The sequence below is a fragment of the Trachemys scripta genome, chromosome 1, assembly GCF_013100865.1.
Source record: "Trachemys scripta elegans isolate TJP31775 chromosome 1, CAS_Tse_1.0, whole genome shotgun sequence".
Classification (NCBI taxonomy): domain Eukaryota; kingdom Metazoa; phylum Chordata; order Testudines; family Emydidae; genus Trachemys; species Trachemys scripta.
Genome location: NC_048298.1, coordinates 155,339,698 through 155,357,000, shown reverse-complemented (window position 1 = coordinate 155,357,000; position 17,303 = coordinate 155,339,698). Strand labels below are relative to the sequence as shown.

The following is a 17,303-nucleotide window of genomic DNA, read 5'->3' as shown; positions in this document are numbered from 1 at the left end:
TGTTATCAGAGAAGCTCTTCTGAGTACAGTACTTCAGAATAAAATAGGCTATATAAACATTGGGGCTGATCAGGATTTTTTGAAGTGAATTTTAAGTCCCAGAATCCCAATCCAGTGCCTTAACCACAAGACCACCTTTCCTTTCCATTTGTTTTGCCAAGCGTTTTTGTTAGAATTGACTTTGTAACCCATTGTCCTCCAGCTACATTTTCAGACTGAGTTGCACTCGACTGGGGCAGTGGGCCATTGGATACGTAACTGGTGATGGAAACATTTTGCAGACTATACCTCACAATAAGCCTTTATTTCAAGCTCTAATTGATGGCAGCCGGGAGGGATTGTGAGTACAAATGATAACTTTCATTTTATAAAATATTGATGTATTGCTTTGCTAATTCATAATTTAAAGCATCAAAAGATGCTTTGAAGTATTAGAAGTAATAGATGAGATGGCTGTTTTGTAGTCATTTGGAAATCCATGACTATTATTTTTATTCATCTATAAGACACTTATTTCAAGGTAATGCAGTTAACCAAAGTTGACCATATTTTATGGCAGATAAATTCCAGGGGGAAATGAGATTGGGGAGTTATAATTTAAAGTTTGTTTAATATAAAAGTCACAAGTGCGTAAGCTGATCATGCAGTTAGTTCTGCTGATTGCTCCTGTGTAATACTGGACAATGGATATTAAATATATTTGATAGCTTTGCCTATGCCTTGTAAGCCAGAAATGTCCCAAGTTTTTAATTTTGTGTGTGTGCATGTGCGTTTGCGCACGCATGCACCAAACTTCAGGTTTTCTGGGGTTTTCCCTAAGAAGTTTGATCTTTTTATAGAGGTCTCAGGAATGTAAAAGTTCTGTGCAAAATTGTAACTTTTCTAAGAGTACATCGGTTCTATGTGCTGAGTGTCACAAATAGGCATCTGTATCACTCTTGCGGGGTGTGTGTTTTTACACTTTTGGATTACTTTTAAAAGTAAATCTAAGTTTGCTGCTCTACTTCATCACCCAATTAATTCAATTAAAAGGATAATTTAAAATGTTGAATGCTAAGTGGCTTTATCTGAGCAAAGTATCAGGATTCCTGTCTTGTAAAACAGAAGAAGTGTTTTATTGTTGCTACTATAACGTTTCTAGACAAGAACAACAGAAAAATAGAGTTAAGGTTGAGTATACATATCAGTCATTTAGGGTGAGTGCATTACAGGAATGTTGTAATTATCCCAAATCCAAGTGTTTTAAACCCAGATATGTTAAGGTATGGAAATACCCAGTCAGGAGACCCAGGCAACTTTAACTCTGCCCTTTAGTAGCACCATGCAATAATGATATCATTATGAGTTATCCATTTTAATATATGGTCCCAGATGAGATTAAACTGATTTTCAAAGGCGTGGGTGGGTGGGTGGGTGTTTTAAATAACTCATGTCACAATGAGGTTGAATCCCTGCTTTCGGTATGAAACTCAATTGAACCTTAACTAACATCAAAATAGTTTTTCCTTACCCTACTATTTTAATATCCCTAGCTATTCTCATTTTAAGCCCATGCACCATGCATTCTAAATATAGTCTCTTTTCATTATTTACTTCAATATAAACATAGATACAGTATTCTTCCCTTGCTATCATTTGTGTTCCATTGTGCTGAATTCTCAGCTACATGCGTCACACTGAGCAACTAGAACTATGCAGATGGTGTTGAGATCACTGAGACTCTGTGTGGATATGCGGGCCCAACTAAGCATATTCTGTTTCAAGATGACCTAAGATAGTGCCAAGGATAATTTTAGTATAATTCAATTCTGTTTAACCAGTTGCCAGTTGTTCAAAGAAATTGGGAGTATGCTCAGGAGAGATAAAATACATTTTAATCAATATCCAATATTTCCTTATTGACTATCCAGAATTTCATAGATTTACTTTAACCATGAAAATTGTGGGCATATAAATCTTAATAATAATTTGTGTAATTCAGCTATCTGTACCCAGATGGACGAAGTTATAATCCTGATCTGACAGGATTATGTGAACCTACTCCACATGATCACATAAAAGTTACACAGGTATGTTGCATGTTACAAATTCTGTTCCCTATTTGCTTGGTGCCCTATCCGCCAGTGATAAGTTTTTATTAAAATATTAGAGAAACATTAAGATTACGTGGTTGACCAAAAAGGGGTTTGAAAAAGAATTGGATGGCAAGTCTTAAAATCTAAAGATAATGGTAATTCAGATGTCTCTCTTTTTTTGTTTTTTTTTTTAAGTTGTTTTGTTTTAACTATGATTTGGGAGGGGGAAATTTTCACAGCTGCTAAACATTTTCGTACATTGTGTGCTGAAGGGTTCTGAAGTTTAATATTGTGTAATAGTGATGTGTGGGCTGGGAAGTAAAGTAAGGCTTGGAAGTCACTTTGAAGTCAGAATATCCAACTGTATAGAGCTTGCAGAAAGAAAGTACATGGGGTATTATCGGAAGGTTACCATTTCCTAGTGTGTGTCTTACTTTCCCCTGTGTGTGCTGTACAAACTGGAGGGAATTCAGGGGAAAGGAACACATTATTAAAAGGCTGAAGGGAATGACTTATTTGGGAAACTTAAAATACCTAAATATATGTATAGTTTGGCTTAGCAATGGCATGACACCAGTCTGCAGATATTTGAAACTAGAGGAAAGGGAATTATACCCCTTTGTACAATGGTACACAATTAGAAGGAAAGGAAGATTATAGGCTAGTTATTAGGAGAATCTTCCTGACAGCGACATCTATAAACTTTGGGATTGTCTCCGGGGAAGTTGTGGAAGAGCTGGAAAGCGCTTATATTGACCAGACACAACTTTATACAATGTTTGATGAAATATTCTTGCGTTGACTGCAGAGGAAGGCCCAGATGACCTATTGGGTCTTTGGCAGTTCTAAATGCTGTTTGTGTACCACGTTTACAGAATTTACAGGAAGAAAAATGTTATTTGCAACACGTCGGATTAGTGGGAATGCATTATTAAAATGTCTATCCCTGAGTAGGAGACCTTCTAAAATGATTGTTTGTCTGAGGAATGTGTGGAAGCTTCCAGAAGGCTGACACCCTTCTTCTCCCTGTGTTCTTTATACTAATGTTGAAAGAATGAAGCCTAGAGCTATGTAGATGTTTTTACATGCAGGAAAAGGCCACCTGGCCCAAAATTCTTGCCCTTTTTGATCGTTTAAGAACCCCCTACTGCTCTTCTGCATAGTTCCTTTCTTCTCCAAAGGTCAGTCTTGATGTATGTTGAAGTCAAAGGGGCAAATCCTCACCTCTTATTCTAGCTGCATTGCTTGGCTCTGGCAGCTGGAAAGCTGGTTTAACTGACTGCTGCTGATTCCCCTGGTATGAGGGAATCCCTAGGTGGCATAAATCCAGCATAGCTGGCTCTATTCTAGAACCCTCCCAATCACCTTCTGCAGTACTGGGGATGTGGCTGGAATGCTTCTGCTGTCCATGAACCCGGGATCCCTTCAAGCATACCTAACTGGTGTAGGTTAGAACACCACTGGGGTTACTAGAAACTATGACACAGGTAATGTAGAACTGGCTCCAGGAGCAAGTTGCTGCTCATGGCTCATCTGTGAGGAAGCACCACAACTGTGCTTGGTGCGTACTGACGGCAGCTGAGAGTCTGGGGCATGCTCTTTACTTTTTCCCAGTACCTTATTGCCATCTGACTTGGGTCCTTAATTTATTCCATTTTTCCTAAACTTGTGTACCTTCTTTCCTTAGTACTAAAAACTGTATCACAGTGTAAATAATTTGCCTGCCAACCTTCAGACCCTTTCTCAATTCTGGAATCTTTTGCTATATCTGTGTTTCATCTATTATATATAAAGATTCCAGGGTTGTCTTATCTTGTCTGTCTTATCACTCTGAAGATAGAATGTCCGTTGAGTCAGTGTGAAGTGATGGAAACCGCTACCAGCATGGTTGAGTGCGTTTTGTTCAGAATATCACCAGGTTTAATCATCAGTGGGCTTTGTGGTCTGTTATCATCCAATTTTTAATTTCACAGTCATTTTGACCTTAAGTATTACACCCAGGCTGTGTATAGCTGCAGTAAAGCATGTATCTATGCCATGCCGAGAGTCCTAGACCATTGTGATATCAGAGGTAACTCAACCAATCACCATGCTCACTTTACAGCCAATTTACCTGGCCCAACTGCCATAGTTCTCCAAAACCACCCACATAACCACACAACATACCCCTCTATTTAACACAGCCCCTCACCACAGCACATTCCCCACCTGCACAAATCAATGCAAAATTCCCCAGCACAACCCCCAGGCACAAACCCCCACACAGTAGCCGCTCACTGCAGCATGCCCCTTTATTTGCCACCCACACAAATCAACACAACCAGGACCCACAATAGCCCCTTACTGCAGCACACACCCCTCATTCACCTCCTGCACAACTAAACAGAAACCTCCCAGGGCAACACATCTCCCAGCATACCTGTAGACACAAATCATCTGAACTAGCACACAAAATGACCCCAAACACACACACACTCCATCACTGCAGCACACACCACTCTTTTGCTACCACGACAAATGAACACAATCACACACACAGAGTAACACCAAATACATGTAGCCTCTCACCTCAGCACACACACCTTTCATTCACCTGCACAAATCAGCAAAAATCTCCCAGAACTAAATTAAATTAAAATTAAATTAATGGAGATATCCTATTGCCTAGAACTGGAAGGGACCTTGAAAGGTCATCGAGTCTAGCCCCCTGCCTTCACTAGCAGGACCAAGTACTGATTTTGCTCCAGATCCCCAAGTGGCCCCCTCAAGGGAACTCACAACCCTGGGTTTAGCAGGCCAATGCTCAAACCACTGAGCTATCCCTCCCCACTATACACACTTGCCCAAGTCATCAGTTTATAGTATGTTACAGTTGGCTGCCTGGGGAGTCAGGCAGCGTTGTCCGCCCCAACAGCACAGCGAGCACACATAATACTTCCAGACACACACAGCTATAAAATTGGTACGCACGTTACCCAAATACTCACCATGAAGCCATAAACTTGAGTTATTTGTGTTACAGTAGCTCCTAGTGGCCTCTACTGGGATCAGGGCCCCATTATGATGATTACTGAACAAATACACAGTGCTAGAAAGAGACTCCTTCCCCCAAGAGCTTCCAATTGAAATAGACAGGTGGGAGGGGATGAGGTAAATGCCATTCAGCGAGTCTGTGCCATCAGTTATTGTTCAGCAGCATACAAGAAATGAAGTTCAATCTCCATTCCCAAATAGACGGTGAGCACATCCCCATAATCACCATAGCAGATGGCACCCACGTTGGCACTCTTACGGGGAGGCTAAAGACTGAATGAGATGTGCAGAATGAGCTTCTCTTGTTACGCTATTCCCCTTGTTATTATTCCCCTTGCTGTTTTCAGCGTGTCTGTAAGGGGTGGTCTCTCTGTATGTGTGTTGAGGCACATGAGGGCAGATTGGGGAAGCTCACGTTTCCATTGACCGTATTGTATCAGTTCTGTGGCTAAATAAAGGAATTGGCTCCTCACAGCTGTCAGCCTAGCAGTTTGCATCAGCACTAGATTCACACTAAAAATAAACTACATAAAAATCACTGTTACTATGAGTCATAATTTACCTCCTATTCATCCTCCCCTGTGACCTCCAGACCCTTGTTCATTTTCCTCTTCTAAATTACAAACAAGGAAGGCAGTAACCTGTCCTTGGCATTGAAATAACGATTGAGAAAGGCACAGCCCCCTGTAATAACAGATTACGTGGAGAAGCCAGGTCACAGCTTCCCAAACTCCAAGCTGTGGAATGATGGAGTTAAAGCAACGTCAAAGCTACTGACACACATAAAACTTGAGAGCCAGGAACAGAGCTGTGCAATCCAGGTTTTTTTCATGTTTCTGATTTTATTAATGAAACTTATTATTAGATTCTGGACCCGTCCCCCCTAAATTTTCCAAAGTAACTTGTTGTCCTAAAAGTTGATGATGGAGTTAATAAATGTTCCTTTTTTATAATTTGAATATATTTCTAATAGTGAGATAATTTAGAAACACAAGTTTTATTTTATTGATAATGTTTATAGAAATGGCATTAGAAGAACAGGACTATTAAATGTATTTTTTAAGAAGCAAAAAAAAAAATTGGATTGTCTGTAACCTGCATATGGCTGTCAAATAGATGTTACAATAGTGCTGTGTACTACTAAGAAAGGTAAGCCAGGTGGGAAGTCCAGTATAATGTGCTTGCCATAAGTAGTATTTAAGCATATTTCACTATTTACTGATCATACTAGTGACACTGACCTTGACTTTCTCTTGTTCCAGGAACAATATGAATTGTACTGTGAAATGGGTTCCACTTTCCAGCTGTGTAAAATCTGTGCAGAGAATGATAAAGATGTGAAGATTGAGCCTTGTGGACATCTCATGTGCACTTCTTGTCTTACAGCATGGCAGGTACAGTCATAATTCAAGCAGCAGACAATAAGGATGGATTGTTTTATTATTCCCCTTGCTGTTTTCAGTGTGTCTTTCCTGTTCACCTCATCCTTTTCTGGCATTCAATGAGGTCACAACCAGTGATACACTTTTAAAATGGTAAACTCAGTACAATTTATGGGCTTAATTCTTGCATCTGAGAAAGCTAATACAGGAATCCTTAGCATCTGAGCTGCGTGGCTTGGTGACTGCATTTGCTGATTGCTGCTATTAGAAACCTTTTGCCAGATCAGGGTCTAGTGAGGAGATGAATGCTGGGCCCCTGGTTGCCCACTCAACCACGTGGGTTGCTTTATGAAGTGAACTGACGGAAAGGTGAGGGCAAGCAGCAGCTGGGAGTTACATAATTGACTGTACAGAGTTTTGTGATGCATGAGGTCTTATAGTGTTCCCTAGTGATCAGCTCACTTGAATGAGGGGACAAAATGCGTTTGAGAGTTTTTAACCACTAGGTCAGTGGTTCAGATTGCACTCATGATGGTAGTAACAACACGTTTACCTTCTGATAGTGATTGGCCTGTGAAAAATGAGTTCATGATCTCGGTCCACTTCCCAGTGGACGGTGCCAGCATCACAAAAACCCACCTCCACGGTTTTTTATTACAGTTGTTGGCCATCTGTGAAATTATTCTCTCACTTACAGAAGTGAATGTGCTGGAAAGAGCTTGTGGTGGCACAATTTGGGGAAGGCTGCCCAGCTCCTGTCCACACTATATCAGTTCTGTGGAAAAAGAGCATTAGTGCCTTTAGTTCAGCATATTTAATAAACAGGATGATTTAAAAAATTGCAGAGAGAGCGGGTTGCAAACCCTTGAAAAATGCAGAGAGAGGTTATTCCTCATTACAGATCACAGCTTTAGGATTTCTCCTGATGGTTCTTTTGAAAATGAATCTTTTCAGTATTACTACTTTGAGCAAGTTGCCTCATCTTTCCTCTGTCTCTGTTTTGCTGTCTCTTAATGTGTTTGTACATACACTGTGTACCACAATGAGGTGCCAGTCTTGGGGTGCAACTGTAATACAAATAATGAATAAGAAGAATAGAAATAGAGGCCCTGATTCGTCTCTCATTTTCATTGGTTTTATGCCGGCATACCCCCACTAACTTCAGTGGAGCTCCTTCTGGCTCAAAATCTGATCAGAAATCTTTTTCAGATTCCCAGCTACAGTGTAATCATTAGCAAGGCAACTCTTAATGAAAAAATGAGCACTGGGTTTTTCTTCCATTAGCAATTACATTTTCAATTTAATCAAACTTCATTGCAGATTTAACTCCTGTATAATTAATGAGAAGATGAAGAAACATACTGTAGCAATGTCAGTTGTTACAGGCTGCCAGTGGGTTAGTGTTTAATTGCTGTCATAATGGCTCATTAGACATGCCTCAGGAGAGATTTCCAATACATTTTTCCCTCCTAGTGAAACATCTGTGTTCTTTAATAAATTGAATAAGCAACTTCAAATCTTCATAGAATGCTAAACATGATACAGTGGAAGTCAGTTTGCAACAGTCTTTTATTCGGGAATCTTTAATTTAGCTTATTACTTTTACATTACACAGACTGTAAAAGGGTCATTAACAATTCTTCCCCCCCCAGAAAACTATTTTTTCTGAACTGTAACAGTCTGTTCTGTTAGGAGTGTATATGTATACAAAATTGCATTATTCTGCATCACGTCTAAACTTATGCAGAGTATGGGAGCTGCATATTCAGTTTTTGCAATAACATAGCTACATACATGTTTATGCATGGGTAGGTATATTTTGGCATGTGTAGATATCACTTCTTGTTTTCATTTACTATTGTAGCATGCAAAGCTCGGCTGATGGTAATTTTATTTTTGTGTTACTAGACATGATTTAATATTTTGGAAAAGGTGAGGGCAGACTGGCAGTCATGGAAAATGGAATTCTCTGACAAGCCAAGTACAGTACAAGCACTGCCATTTTAGCATGCACCAACCCTGTTCTGTAGGGCTACTTCTATGGTATAACTATGCAAGGGATGCTAGGCCTAGGGAGATATTTCTGTTGACTGTATAATGGTAACCACTGTAGTTCCATGCAGTTCATAGCATCTCTCCTCAGACTTTCAACAATGATGACCGTTGTGATGGTTTCTTTTGTGTTATGGCCACAAATGCTATCAGAAGTAATTAGTTCAACTTATTTCACAAAGGCAGCCCAGTGGTACTTAGATGACAATTTACATTCAACACAAATTGGATTCGATTGAAACCAGTGTTCTGAAGGTAGGGTTACCATACGTCCTCTTTTTCCCGGACGTGTCCGGCTTTTCGGCAGTCAAACCCCCGTCCGGGGGGAATTGCCAAAAAGCCGAACATGTCCGGGAAAATGGCGGCTCTGCTCCTCCCTGACTCTTCGGCTCTGTTTAAGAGCCGGGCTGCCCGAGCGCTACCGGCTTCGGGCAGCCCCCTGCCTCCGGACCCTGCGCCGCCGGAGCCCGGGAGGAGAAGTGCCCGGCTGGGGGCGCAGGGTCTGGAGGCATAGGGGCTGCCTAAAGCCCCAGTGCTACTGGCTTCAGGATTTGCCGGGCAGCCTCCAGACCCTGCGCCCCCGGCTGGGCACTTCCCCTCCCGGGCTCCAGCTGCGCTGGGGAAGCGCTGGCTGGGGGCGCAGGGTCTGGGGGCTGCCCAGCAAACCCTGAAGCTGGTAGCACTGGGGCAGCCCTTTCCCCCTGGCTGGGAGTGGAAGGGAGGAGGGGGCGGAGTTATGGTGGGGAAGGGGCGGAGTTGGGGCGGGGGTAGGGGTGAGGAAATGGGCAGGGCCAGGGCCCGTGGAGGGTCCTCTTTTTTTATTTATGAGATATGGTAACCCAACTGAAGGTGAAAGGCTACATATTTCAAGGCCGTTTTCTTAGCTGATTATTTCTGAGATGCACCATACTTGTGTCTCCTGGTATTACCATTTATGTAAAACGGTTTTGTTTTGTGGCATATATTTTTATAGTATAATTGACTGCAGTCAGAAAAATGTTCAATTTTAGGGTCTGTAGGACCCTGTTCAGGAAGATATGTAAGCACACCCTGAACTTCAAGCTCATGAGTAGGACCTTTGATTTCAATAGGAGAACTCCATGTGCTTTTAAAGGTAGGTGCTTAAATATCTTCCTGAATAGGGGTTTGTACGTTGAATTTGTAAATACTATGCGCGTGTATTACTTTGTACAGTATATTAATATTAAAAGTTTTTGCTCATATTCAGCAACACAATGGTCATGTGCAGTTTTGTACATGAAAAATGTTGACACTTTGTACTGTTTAGTTAGCTTGGCGAAGAGAAACTAGTTTGACCGGAAGCATCCCCTGACTAGGTGGGGCACATAGTATGTCTACAGTCCGCTGTGCAAACTACTGACATTGGTAGGTAGGTAGAGAAAACAGAGTAGTAATTAAACTTTTTTTGGAGGGGGATGGGGGGGGCTGCTCTGCAACATGTTAGTTGTCTAGAAAAGTAATAGGAATGCATGATAGATCCAACCACAAAAGAGATTCCCTCGAAATGAAGTTGTGTTTAAACTACTGGTTAGGATTTTGGGCCCTAGTACTAATGTCAGCCCAATAAATCAAGGAATGTGTGGGATACTATCTCAGAAAATAGGACACGGATGAAAGTCTTTATTTATTTTTTATTTCGCATTAAAGGATAAGTATCCATGCTTGCTTTACATAACTCTGCTTAGTCAGTGAGTAACATGCCTACTCCCCATAGTAATTAATGTATTGGATCTTCAGATACAGAAGTGAAATTTAGCATTAAGCTTGTAAATGGAAGCACTTGGGGAAAAGAGTTACTGCAGTCATGATGCAGCACTCTAGTTTTCTTGCCTTTCAGGATAGTGTTTTGTAAGCGGTGAGTTAATACTGATGCCCTTATCACTCTTTAGCCAACTCTTTATCTAACGTTACAAATAAAAGGTGTCAAAATTATAGATAGGAAGCTCTGAAACCTTGACATAATTTCTGAATTTAAATCAAATTAGTTTCAACTTCTACAGTTCAGATGCAGATCTGAATTAATACAATGCAGTAGTGGTCACATATGCATCATGCCAGTCAAAAACAGTTTTTTTTTAAAGTTACTTTTACTGCTACTCTGTAATGTGATCTTGTCCGTTAGAGTTTTAAAAAGTTGAAGGGCCAAATCTTGCTTGCTTTACTCACCAGTGAAGTCTATGGGATTACTCAAATGCGAAAGGCAAACAGAATCTGGCTCTTTGAAAGCCACTTGGCATACTACCTTGGCATTTCTTAGAGATGTTTTATCAAAGATTTTGATGACTGACACACAAAAATAATGTATATGAAAAGCTCTTGATCTAATTTCTTGCAGAGGTAACAAACAGAAAAGCTTCTGTTCATGTGTTTGTTAACAATGCAGTCAAACATCACTGAGAACTATGGTTTTGGATTTTCTGATGTCTATCTGTGAATGAGCATTGAAATGTAAGCCTAAAAGGCAAAGTGTTATATTTGGCATTTTGGTGGTTTTAAGTTAACAATTTAGAGAATTGTTATGTTTTGATGATTATTTTATTTAAAAGTCAACTAAAAAAAAAAAACTCATTTGCAATAATGACCATGTTATAATAAATATAAATATATATATAATATATTAGTTTTTTATATATTTTTATATATATATAAAAAAATTAAATAAAATGTATGTATGTATGTATGTATAAAATTCAGGCCAGTAGTGGAAGGAAGGAATGAATTACTTGGTCCAGTAAAATATCTGTGGACGTGTTTCTGATTTGCACCAAGACCTCTTTACACATTGACAGAATCCAATAGAGGGACCTTAGCATAAACAAGGATATGACCCTCTATCTAAAAGAATACTTTTGTTTTTGTGCAGGAATCTGATGGTCAGGGCTGTCCTTTCTGCCGATGTGAAATCAAAGGAACTGAACCAATAATTGTAGACCCTTTTGATCCAAGGGATGAAAACTCCAGGTGCTGCAGTATTATAGATAGTTTTAGTATGCCCATGCTAGACTTGGACGATGATGATGACAGAGAAGAATCTTTAATGATGAATCGGTTGGCTTCAGTACGAAAGGTAAATGTTTAACAATTGCATCATGCTGAGTCAAATACATTTGTAAATCTGTAGTAACCAGTGAGCAGTGTAATTGCACATTAAAAGTTCTTGTAGTTTACTGAATAGATGTCAGGATGGTGAAGCACTATGCATTTCATAAAAACTGTAGCCATAAAAATGAATCGAAACAAGAGTAGAATATTCTTGTCTATTGAATGGGGAAAATGGGTCACCTTCTCATATTTGGTAAATTGGGTTAACTCGTTTGAGTAAAGCGGAGCTACATCAGTTTATACCAGCTAAGAATCTGGCCCTGGTTTGGTATTAGGCTTTTAAAAAATATATCAACTTGTAGCAGGTTTGTCTTTGGCTCTTCTCCCCCTTAATCATTGACCTTAGTTGGAATCCTTTGTACTCCTTGTTTTTGGCATAATTGGCTGGATATTGTGGACCTTACTGCTTTTTTATTTAAACATTTATGCCAATTTATTTTAAATTGGTAGTATTCAGATTTTATTACTATACTGTGGTCCAGGTACTCTCATGGAATGCTATCTTTTTTGCATCACTGTCTTTTAAAATGGGCTTTTTTTTTTTTTACAAAGCCTTGTACAAAGGCCACATACTAGATCAAATATTCATTTTGGAATTATTTCTTCAACCTATAACATCTTAATTTATCATTTCCCAATCATTGTGTTTGCTTTTATTAAAGAGCACTCCATTCTTTTATCCCAGATTGTATGTCAATCAGTGTCCTCATTTACATACAGTATGTTTTGGATTTTATCTGCCATTTCTGATACTCTTCCAGACCTCTTGTGTCAGAAGCATCATTATCTCTCTCTGTTGAAAAACTGCCTGATGGTGGGAACCTATTCACCACCACCTCTCTGCCTTTTTATTGCCAACCATACCCTAACTGCTGTATGTGGTACTAAAGAACTTGTAGCCTTAAGTTGATGGGCTTTCATAATATTACTTTTATGACCAGGTATAATACAATAAGCTTTTATCAGAGATAAATTGATTAAAAAACAATCACAAACCATTAAGTACCCTACAGTAGTATATAGTACAGTGAAGAGCAAGGCATAAACTAGATTAGTTAATTTGAATAGTCTGTGTTCAGCATTTCACTCTGTTGCTTTAAAAGTATTTTAAAAGCTTTCAAATTCATCCTCCCGACTGCCCATGAATCTTACCTTACATTCAGCAAAGGCTAGATGCTAATCATTTTAGTTCTGAAGACTGGAAACATTCTTTCCAAAGTGACTCCAGCCTTTTTCCATTCTTGTTTGCCCCTGAAGTTTCAAGTGGAAAATGCAGAATTGTAAAGTGAGTTGGATGAATTTCAGCCCAGTGTTCCCTCTTGATCTGGAAGGTGTTCTTGCAACTGAGGCCTTTGCTTGGATTCAGTGCCAGTTAAGGGGTGCAAATACCCTTTTCCCCGTGGTTTTTGCACTTGCTCCAAGTCTTCCTGGGTTGCAAAGCCAGAGACAGGACATGGTTCAACCACTTTTATCAATACAGTATCAATCTATCAATGCAGCTGCTACAGGAACGGTCTGGAGTGTTATCCACACAGTTCCGGAGCAAGAGAGAGGGAGTCCCAAGGTCCCTGCAAGGTTGGGGGATGGGAGGGGGGGACAGTTTCAGGGTTTATACAGAGCCTTTTGGTAGTGCTCTTTCAAAGTTTGCTTCTCTCTTCAAATCTTTTCATATTCAACATTTCTTCTGAGCCTGTTAGAAGAAACACTTTTCCCTGTGGCATTACATAGGTTTTATTCTTTTTGCATTCTTTATTGGTTTCAGTAAGTGCTTTTTAATGTGTTTGAGGCTACATGATGGCTCTGTCCCTCATGGCTCTATTGCACAATGTCACTTGAGGTGCTTGTGCAGTGGAGATGAGATGGTAAACTCATTCATTTAGTTCTTTCAGCCAGTCCATGCATGTGCCTTCCCATACTCTAAAGGTAAGTGTCTCAGAACAGATCATGTGTATTTCCAGAAAATTGAAGAGCAGCTTATAGGCACTGAAACCGATTTTACTGTTCTTCCCATCTCTGTGGCTGAACTGTGACCACCCATTCCTTCTGTCTGCTCCTAGAAATTTAAAATCACTATGATCCGTTTGCTTTTTGCAGGACATCACATAAGGTAGTAATGACTTTCTTCTTACTGCTGTAGAATATTGCTGCATTGGGATACTTGCTTTCTTTAACTAACACTATTGTGTTTTTTCTATTGTCTTATTATTTCAATTTGTTGGTTGGCCTCCCAATATATGGGATTTTAAGTCAAATCTACATTGCTGATCCAGACTCCTGCAAGTTTAGGGTACTTATTGTGAATATGAAATGCAGCAGCATAAATCTAGCTCTTACTACTTCATTCACACATGTTCATTTATTACAGGGATTTGTAGGGGCTGCCTCTCCATAGCTCCCTACTCATGCACCATTAAATTAAAGCACAAACGCATCGTCCCTGAAGAGCTAATAAATTGACTGTGTCCTAAATCACACACTGGCCAGTAAAGCTCACCTAGCTGAGAACGCTGCAGTTATTTTATTTTTAAACTATCTTGCCGCATGTCCTAGCAGTGGCCAGATGTGAGCTGTGGCAGGCACACCGGCGGAGGCAACTTCCAGAGATATGTCCACTCCACTGGGAAGGCTCAACTGCCCCTGGCATTCATCCCTGAGGGTAAACAGCAAGAGCATTCTGTTTGATCACTAATATCCTGGTGCTGTATCGAAGTAGAGGCAGTCTTAGAGCTAAGCACAGACCTAAGCCACCAGGATGAAGCCCATGAATTGCACTTGGAAGCATATTATGAGATAGCATAGAATATGAATCACAGATGCTATATGCTCATATCATCCTGCTCTGAGAAAGGATGGGTGGGCACGTTCATCATTAACTGAAGCTCCTGAGTGGTCTCCTTTGGGAACTCTGAATAGAGCACATTGCAGTTGTTCAGCCTAGAGGTAAGAAAGGCCTGTGTACTGTGACAAAGTCTGCAGTCTCTGGCCAGCCAAAGATGGTTAAACACTTGGAACTGTTTTTGGGGAATCTGCTAAGGCCTCTAAGCTGAGGAAATAGTCATTATAGCCTTTGTGATTCCCTCATGCAATATTTTCCAACCACCATTGCCAGCTCCATCTTATCTGTATTGAAGGTAAGTCATCTGTCTTCCAAAGCCCTATTGCTGCTGAGCAGTGTGGAAGCAAAGAGAACACAGAATCATAGTGCAGTAAGGAAGCAGCATTGATGATACTGCAATGCAGAATTGCTCACCATGACCTAGCAGCTTTGACATACATGTTTTGACCAGGTGGAGGTGGCAAGATAAAATCCCCCAGAACCTCTCAGTAGAGATTCTGTGGGGAGGAAGTGTAGTTGCTTATCGCAAACCACCTTGGTCTTCCTAAAGGAATGAGTGGAATAAACAGTTCACTTTTCTGTGGATCCAGTCATCTTAGGTAGGTACAGTAGAGCTCCTATTTTTCCAAACTAATTGGGTATTGAGAAATTCATAATTTTGAAAAGGTTTATAAAATTGAACATCTCAAAATTACAGCAGGTGTGGTGCATAAGCCATATGATGTTTTACATCACTTTCTTCATAATCTTTGAACCATTGCAAGGTAATTTCCAATGCATTTAAGGCAATGGAATGTGAAGGGATGTTGACTTGTTCATCAACATCAAAATGGTTCATATAATTGGTCTTTTGTAAGATTGGTGCTCATAAAATTGAGGATCTGCTGTATTGCAAATGAATCCTCAGCATCAGTTGTACTAAAGTCTGTTGAAAGATCCAATAAAATTAGTGTTCATCTAGTCTGTCTGCCTCACCAGGAAGCTTAATTCATTAATGTTTCCAAGGTGTGTTGAGATCATTAGATCGCATCACTACGAAATGCTGATGGGAGGTAATGCTGTGTCCATTGTGACTCTAGGCTATGGAGCCTCCATGGAATCAGAACAACTAAATCAGTCACTGCTTGCGACATTCCTTTTCTCACCAGTGTTTTGTTTGTTGTAATTAAACTTTGTCTGACCTTTTTTTTTTCTTTCTTTATCTTCTTTAGATGCATATCAGGGAATATACCTTTATAAATGTGTATGATACAGGTCTGGGTAAACATAAAACACTGTTTCTCTTTTTACATTTAGAATAAATAATCCCTGTAAAGAAGATACTTGACTCTCCAATAGGTGGTTTGAAGTTGGGAATAATCTTTAGTACTCCATTGTCACAATGGTTGAAATAAAAATGAGTTATCTGCCATATTATCTTCACCAGACCTGGCTTGATTTGCAGGCTGGCTGAGAAAAATAAAATAAAACAAAACAGGAAAAAAGTCCAAATAGAGTTTATGGTTAGGAAAAAATAATTTAGATTTATAGATGCTAGGATAATTGTATCAGCTGAATAAAAACATTACTGTTATGGTAAACCACAGAGGGGAAAGCACTAAGAGAATAGGAGCTCCATACAGATTTTAGTAGGTCAAAGTAAATTAATATGCGGTGGGCACATTTTCTGCTCCAAAACCATGTGAAAAGTTACTTTGTCTGGGGATATCTGCAGTTCTCTAGAATTAATTTGATAGTTGTCTCAATGCACCAAAAACTGACTTTGGTTCACACTGTTGTCCTCCGAGTAGTTACGAGAAGTCAGCAAGACTGAAAGCTGCAATTTGTCATGAGAGCAGGCTCTGTACAGAGGATGAGTAAGTGTGTGTTTAATGAATCATGCATGACCTAAAGATCTTGGCTCTCAAGGATTTGGAGGGTTTTTTACTTCCCCTTGAACTGATGGCAAACTATTGTTTGTGCATTATTAATTCAATCTTAATTGAGGTGACATTTATGTTCTGAAATGTTGTATTGCCATAATGCTAGAGTTTCAACTTTGACACAATGTGTAAGAGAAAACAATGGGGAAAAAAATGGACTCAAACATTTACCTTAGCTAACTTCCTGCCTCCTCACAGGTCAGTGCCTTCTTGATGACTCGCTTATTTTATTGTAGTTTTGATCCAAAGATTATACCAAAGAGCTGGAAAATCTTTGACTTCATAGTTCACAGTGTCTGAGAGCAACTGGGGAGTTTCAGGAGGCATTGTGCTCAGGGCCGGCTCTAGGATTTTTGACACCCCAAGCAAAAACAATTCCCACCCCCCGTTTTTTCTTACGCCACCCCCGGCCCCTTCCCCAAATCCCCAGCCCCGCCTTCTCCCCCCAGGCTCTCAAGCCTGGGAGGGAGGGAGGGAGAGAGAGGGAGAAGCAGCGCGTGCGCCGCGGCCACTCGGGGTCTCCCCCTCCCTCCCAGGTTTGAGAGCCTGGGAGGGAGGGGGAGACCCCGAGTGGCTGCGGCGTGCGAAACAGCTGATTCGCACGCCGCTGCTCCCCCTCCCTCCCAGGCTCTCAAACCTGGGAGGGAGGGGGAGATCCCGAGTGGTTGCAGCGCGCGAAACAGCTGATTCGCACGCCGCTGCTCCCCCTCCTTCCCAGGCTCTCAAACCCGGGAGGGAGGGGGAGACCCCAAGTGGCCGCTGCTCCCGCTCCCTCCCAGGCTCTCAAACACGGGAGGGAGGGGGAGATCCCGAGCAGCCACGGCGCGCGAAACAGCTGATTCACGTGCCGCTGCTCCCCCTCCCTCCCAGGCTCTCAAAC

At 40.7% G+C, this 17,303-nt stretch overlaps 1 protein-coding gene across 5 annotated transcripts in view; it reads left to right on the top strand.

The window, feature by feature from the left end:
• Positions 1-17,303, top strand: part of CBLB (Cbl proto-oncogene B) — a 194,667-nt gene that overhangs the window by 120,858 nt on the left and 56,506 nt on the right. For all 5 annotated transcript variants that reach the window (XM_034790499.1, XM_034790511.1, XM_034790493.1 and 2 more), the window contains 4 exons: positions 203-340; positions 1,982-2,069; positions 6,371-6,502; positions 11,427-11,630. In XM_034790499.1, coding sequence (XP_034646390.1) covers positions 203-340; positions 1,982-2,069; positions 6,371-6,502; positions 11,427-11,630 — 562 coding nt within the window. The remainder of the gene's footprint in view (positions 1-202; positions 341-1,981; positions 2,070-6,370; positions 6,503-11,426; positions 11,631-17,303) is intronic.